Source organism: Pteropus alecto, unplaced genomic scaffold (genome assembly GCF_000325575.1).
Source record: "Pteropus alecto unplaced genomic scaffold, ASM32557v1 scaffold326, whole genome shotgun sequence".
Classification (NCBI taxonomy): domain Eukaryota; kingdom Metazoa; phylum Chordata; class Mammalia; order Chiroptera; family Pteropodidae; genus Pteropus; species Pteropus alecto.
This window is the reverse complement of record NW_006438873.1, coordinates 1394582-1401372: the sequence shown is the minus strand read 5'-3', so window position 1 is coordinate 1401372 and position 6791 is coordinate 1394582. Positions and strand designations below refer to the sequence as shown.

The 6791-nt window shown below is 50.8% G+C and overlaps 1 protein-coding gene across 2 annotated transcripts in view; it reads right to left on the bottom strand.

The window, feature by feature from the left end:
* Window positions 1-164: 164 nt before the first annotated feature.
* HSPBP1 (HSPA (Hsp70) binding protein 1) overlaps window positions 165-6791 on the bottom strand; it is a 10208-nt gene continuing 3581 nt past the window's right edge. For both annotated transcript variants that reach the window (XM_006915951.3, XM_025049660.1), the window contains exons 3-8: window positions 6556-6760; window positions 5419-5643; window positions 2890-3045; window positions 2671-2767; window positions 2174-2285; window positions 165-489 (exon numbers count right to left, since the gene is read on the bottom strand). In XM_006915951.3, the coding sequence (XP_006916013.1) occupies window positions 415-489; window positions 2174-2285; window positions 2671-2767; window positions 2890-3045; window positions 5419-5643; window positions 6556-6760 (870 nt within the window). In that variant the 3' untranslated portion in view covers window positions 165-414. The remainder of the gene's footprint in view (window positions 490-2173; window positions 2286-2670; window positions 2768-2889; window positions 3046-5418; window positions 5644-6555; window positions 6761-6791) is intronic.

The window sequence follows — 6791 nt, the reverse complement described above, 5'->3', positions numbered from 1 at the left end:
TGGGTGGCCAAAAATGAATGTCCACCAGACTCCCTCTTGAGAGACCAGGAAGGTGAAAGGAGACAATAGCTCTAGATTTGAGAGCACTTTTATTACCAGGTTCCGCCTACTGCTGCCCCTCCAGTGGTTCCCCATGTCTACAGAGAAGGTGACAAAGGCGGCAGTGAAGGAGGAGGAGAAACGCCTTTATTGAAGACAGTGTGGACACAGAAGGGGGAATGGAGTGAGAACGTGAGGTGGGGTCCAGGAGCTGGTGCCTTTCTCGGCTCCACTCCTAGAGGCTGAGCAGAAACAGGCTGGCACGCCCTGGCCCAGCACCAACAAGGCCCTGCTCTCCCTTGGGAGAGGGCCTTATGGGTGGGAGGGAGGCAGGAGGCCTGGAGTTCCCACAGAGGGGCCAGAAGCAAGCAGATTTCACCGATCCATGCTGTCATCCGTTGGGCTGGAGAAGCAGGTCTGTAGCAGCTTTTCACAGAACTCCAGCTCCTCCTAGATTTGGGGGTGGGGAACAAGAGCTGGAGCCCTGAATGCAGAGGCCAGTTGCTGCCTACAGCAGCACACCCTGCACCCAGGGACAGCTCCTCTTCCCTTCCCAATACCTGCCTGCCCCAGAACCTTCCCAGGATTCTCTGATCTCTGCTTAAATCCATGACTCATTGTTTCTATTCTCACCCATGTCTGGACTACTTTACAAGACTCCAGAGTCTCCCAGCCTCTGGTCACACCCCACTGATCTGTCCTCACATCCGCCCCCTTGGGCTCTTTCTAACTTCCAGCTACAACTGACCCCTACTTATCCCTACTTAAAACCCCTTCCATGGATACAAACCCCAGAAACCAAGAATAAAAGCACTGACCAGTTGGACTACATAAACATAAAAGGGATCTGCATGGCAAAAAGATGCTCAAAACAAAAATGAAAGAAAAGTTGATGGGGAAAAAACTGCAACTCATCACAAAGGCTAACACAGTTAATCATTAAAGAGCTTTCAAAAATCAGCTGCAGAAACCACCACCCAGTGGTTAAATGGGCAAAGAAGACGAATGAGTTGTTCACAAGAAAGGAAAAAGATGCCCAACTTCACTCATGGAATAAATGCAAGTGTAAACTGGATTCGCCAATCGGCTTGAAAGAAGGTCAAATGGTTTGAGCCACACTGTTCTAGCCAGGATGTCGGAGGCTGGACACCCTCATGACTGGAGTGTGGACCAGTTCAACCTCTACAAAGCACAACTTGGCAATAGGTAACAAAATGGCCTACAACTCTGTAACCTCACCTTTAACTCACCATAACCGGGTCTTTCTCTTTCTAGAAATTTGTTCTGTAGACATACTAACACATATAAAGTAACATCAGTAAACTGTTATTCTTTTAGCAGAGTTGGCAGTAGAGAGGGACTGGGAACAACATCCATGTCCCTCAAGAGGGGCATGAGAGAGGTGACCCTACCATGCAGCTGTACAAGGAAAGAAGAAAGAGCCTGAACCTAACACACTCCCAGAGATGTTGTGAAAAGGAGTGAAGCGAGGAGCAGGACAGAGGTTAGGATAGGCTGATTTGGCACAGAATGGAAAGAAGAGGAAAAGCACGTGCATGTTGTTTGTTTGTGCAGATTATCTCAGGAAGGCTACACGAACTGGGAGAGGTACTGGGTGGCTAAAGTCAGGTTGTTCTTTTATCACTTATTTGTTGTTTGTCATCTATTTAAATATCTGTGATTTATAACTTCTTTCTTAATATCTATATAAATATCTAATGAGTTATCACTAATTTGTTACTTATCTATTTGACTAGGAAATTTTACCACTTATATAATATCTAATGAGTTATTTATCATGTATTTGTTACTTATCTATTAATTAAATATTTAATTGGTTCCTATTTATCATTTACTTGTTATTTATCTATCTAATAAATATTTAATTATGTTAATAATTAAAAGACGTCATTAACCCTTTAAGAAACTCAGCTTCTTGTTCTCCCTTCTGTCCCCGGTACTAACACAGCACAGGGTACATGGGAGGTAGCAGTAATGTTTGCTAAATGGGTGACAAGAGAAACACATGAATGGAACATAAAGAAAACATGGAGAACAGGCCGCAGAGGCCCCAAGGGCAGGAACAGGGCTCCCCGCTGCTAACTCCAGCACGGATCCCCTCAGCTAGCCCCACCTGGTACTCCTCATGCTGCTGCAGCAGCTGACAGCGGTGGCGGAGCAGCTCCTCCAGGCCCAGCTCCGGCTCCCGACACTCCCGCACACCCTGGGGGAAGTCTGTCACCAGGCTGTGGGAACAAGAAAGCAGTCCTTGGGACCTCCCTCTGTAGAGCACTCCCACAGGAGCCTGGGCAAGACAGTTCCCCACATTGGGCCTCAGTTCCCCCATCTGTACCATGGACCTCATTCTGCCCCCACCCCACCCCAGGCACCAGTACAAAACATAGTGACCTGAAGCCAACTCCACATACGGGAGCTGCTCCCCGCTTGCTCGGCTGCTCCACCCTGTCATCTCTTTAGATATTAATCTGCTTGTACTGTGTTGCAAGGGATGGAAGAGGTTTAAGAAAGCTGCTTCCGCCTCCGCGGGCTGGTAGGCCAGAGCCTATTATTGCCATCCTGGGAGGTGGGGGTGCCCATGCCAGGCCACACTCCCTCAGGGACCCAGCACACCTGCACAGGGCTCCAAGCACGTGCTCATGGAAGGGGCTGTGTTCTGTCCGGATGAGGGCCACCAGCTGCTGGACCATCCCCATGGAGCACAGGGTCCCTGAGGGAAGGGCCTTAGGGTCAGAAGGGCAGTCCCCACCCCTCCTCTGTGCACTCCCCCATCGCCCTGCTACCCAACCTCCCACAGGGACCACCCCAGATCCCCTGCCCCAGCCACCCCACCTTTGTGTTCCGGGTGGCCCACCAGCAGGTTCTGCAGCAGAAATGCCGACTTGACCTTGAGCTTTTGCACATGCTGCTGCATGGCCCGCATCAACACAGAGAAGCCATCCAGGCGGAGGAACTGCAGCAGCCCAGCCTCCTGCTCCCGGACCAAGCCTAGGGGGAGAGGAGAAAGGATAGGCCTCAAAAGTCATGGTCACCATCGTCACCATCACCATCATCACTATCATAACCATCATCTTCATCATCATCTTCATCACCATCATCACCATCATATCACCATCACCATCAATATCATCACCACCATCATTACCATCATCATCATCAATTTTTATGGGCCTGCACTTCACAAGCATTACCTTTTTCAAGTTTTTTTAATTGAGATACAATTAATGCAAGCTATTAGAAGAAAACTGGCCCCATCCCTCCCTCACTCCGCTCTGGCTCTTGGTACCACTGGGGCACCAAGTTCCTCTGTCTGCCCTTTGTGGCCAAGTCACCCCTTGTCTGTTTGTCCACCTGTCTCCCCAATTTTGGACGTGACTTTCCAAATGCCACCTTCTCCAAAACTCCTTCTCTCACCCTTGCCAGAATTCATTCCTCCTTCACCTAATCTCCTATCCAAACCCTCTCTATTGTTCTCCTGGGGCCATTGTGACATAACATATAGGTCTCTGTCCCTGATTTCTGACACCAAGCTCCTAACACCCTTGGAATTTTCTGGGTAATAGAAGCATCTTTTGTCCTAATGAGGCCACTCTGGGTGGTTCCTGGATGGGGGCTGATGACCAGAAAGCCTACACCCTGATTAGAAGCTTGAACTTTTCAGCCCCACCCTCTATCCTCCAGAGAGGGGAGGGGCTGGAAATGGAGTTAATGATCCATCATGCCTACATGAGGAACCCTACATAAAATCCCCAGAGTATGGAGATCAGAGAGCTTCCCGGTTGGTGAACACATCCATGTACGAGAAGGGTGGTGCGCCCCAACTCCACAGGGACAGAAGTTCCTGTGCTCAGGACTCTTCCAGACCTTGCTCTATGTACCTCTTCATCTGGCTGTTCATCTGTGTCCTTTATCACATACTTTATAATAAACCACTAAACATTAAGTCAATATTTTCCAGAGTTCTGGGAGCCATTCTAGCAAATTATAAAACCTGAGGAGAAGGGTTGTGGGAATTTATAGCCAGTCACTCAGATGTGTGGGAGACCCCGACTTTCAACTGCCATCTGAAGTCTCATGGGACTGACCCCTTCACCTGAGGGGTGTGGACTCCCTTGGGGTAGTTAGTGTCAGAATGGAATAGCAAGACACCCAGTGGCTGTCCAGAGACTAGAGAATTGATTGTTGTGGAAACTGCCTCCATGATTAGTGTTGCAGTATTGTGAGTAAAGGAAATGGGTTTTCATCTAACTTCAAAGAAACACAGAGCTGTCATGTGACCTAGCAATCCCACCTCTAGGTATAACTAACTACCCAAAAGAAATCAAAACAAATGTCCACAAAAAAACTTGTCCACACATGTTCACAGCAGTATTAATCACAGTAACCAAAGGGTAGAAACAACCCTGATGTCTAACTGGTGAAAGGATAAACAAAATGTGGTCTATCCATAAATGGAATATTACTTGGGCCATAAAAAGGAATGAAGCACTGATACATGCTATAAACATGGATGAAAACATGGGGCTAAGTGAAAGAAGCCAGACACAAAGGCCACGTATATGATTCCATTTACAAGAAGTGTCCAGAATGGGCAAATCCAGAGACAATAAGTAGACTGGTGGTTGCCAGGGATTGGGAAGAAGGGGAACGGGGAGAGACTGCTAATCGTACAAGGTTTCTTCTGAGGGTGATGAAAGTGTCCTGGAGTTAGGCAGTGGTGGCAGATGCATAACCTTGTAGATATACTAAAAGCATTATATTGTATACTCAACAAGGATGAATGATATGGCCTGTGAATTATATCTCAATAAAGCTGTTTTTTAAAAGAAAAGGATACAGTCGAATGGGGGCCCTCAGCATGGCGCACGCAGACAGACGGCCCAGCACATGGCTGGCGTGGCCTTGGCTCGAACCCCAGCTCCATGTGTTCTCACAGGGGGCCCTGGGCTGTCACTTAGGCTCCCTGACCTGGCCTCTCCAAAACGTGGATTCAATCATCCCTATCTCAGAGGGTGGGCATGAGGACAAAACAAGTTAACAGCATGCCGGGCCGGGCACAGGCAAGCGCCCACAGAAGTCAGCATCATGCTTGTCAACAGGGCCGAGGCTGAGAACCCTGATGGGCACAAAGCACTTAACCTTATGATGTTCCTGTGTCATTAGGACATGGCCATGACTGGCAGGGGGTTGGCAAGCTCACCACCCTGTCCCTAGCACAGGATCCTGACAGGTACAGGGAAGAGATGAACAAATGAGGCCCCTCTCCCTCTGCCCCCAAGCAGATCCCTGCAGGCCCATCTCTACTACCAGCTCCTGTCCTTGGGGACCGTGGCCCTTCCCGGCAGACCCCAGGACACTCACAGGAAATGGCGAAGAGGGCCTTAACGCGCACCGAATCACAGGGGTCTCGGTCCAGCAGCCGCAGCAGCTTGCGCAGGGCACCCAGGCCCAACACCTGCTCCTGGATGGCTGCCATGTTCTGGCTGCACGTGCCGATAAGCTGTGCTGCCCGCCACCGCAGCCCCGCGGGCCCTGCCTCCAGGTACCGGCCCACCAGCAGGTGCATGCCCGACAGCTGGCAGAAGTCTGTGCACAGAGAGGAGAGGAGAGAGGCCAAGTGTTATCTGCTGAGCTGTGTCTCCCCAGAAGTTACACATTAAACCCCCAGTGCTTCAGAATGTGCTGTATCTGGAGATGGGGCCTTTAAATAGGTAATTAAGGTGAAACGATGTCATATGACAGGTTCCAATTCAATCTGATTGGTGTCCTTATAGAAGAGATCAGGACACAGACACACAAATCCGCACCCCTACAGATGGAAGTGGCATATTGTCACTCGCTCATTCAGCCTTCCTATCAGCTCCACAGCATTTAGAATAAGCCCCGCGGCACTCACCTCACCCTGCGAGGCCCTGCACACCCAGCATCACTGCCCTCACTCACTCCGTGCTGCCTTACTGCTGCTCCTGCGCAGGCCAGGCATGTTTCCTGCCTCGACCTTTGCACTGGCCATTCCCTCACCCTGGAATGCTTCTTCCAGAGCGAATCCCAAGACATACACTTTCTTCAGGTCTCTGATCAAATACTGCCCCTCAGGGAGGTCTTCTGTGACCACCCTCCCCAGAACTGCTTCCTCTGTTACTCTAGGGAGTGATAGTGAAATCCCACCAGACTAAGGCAAAATGGCCAGTTTGGGGGTATATCAGGGAGGTAGTGGATTGATCCTGCTACCAGGCTAGCTGTGTGTGGGGTGAGAGAAAGTACCATCATTGTTCTTGATGGCAAGGGGACCAAGCAGCAAGGGACAGGGCATGAGGGGCCGGAGTCAGAGCCAGCTTGGAGGAAGGAAGCCTGGAGGCCAGGAAGTCAGGGAGGAGGCCAAGACAAAGGACAAGGGCTGCGCCACCTCAGGACGTGCTGAAGAGGCAAGACACAGAAGGGAGACCAGGAGGCGGAAGTGGAAAGACCCTGGTGGCTGAGGGGCAGGCTGGGGTGTACCTGCAGCGTTGTCCATGTTTTCACACAGGTCGGCCAGCAGCTCTAGGGCCCCCTCGCGTTCCTGCTGGTCAGTGGCCAGTTCAGCCTCCCCAGCCGAGGGAGGCATGGGCTGGGATAGCACTCGGAGGCAGTTCTTCATTTGCTCCACCTCCTCCCTCTGGCCCCGGCAGGCGGCCGACATGGCATCCTGCAACCACTGGCGCCTCTGGGGTGGGGGATGAGGTAGAGCAGGAGGG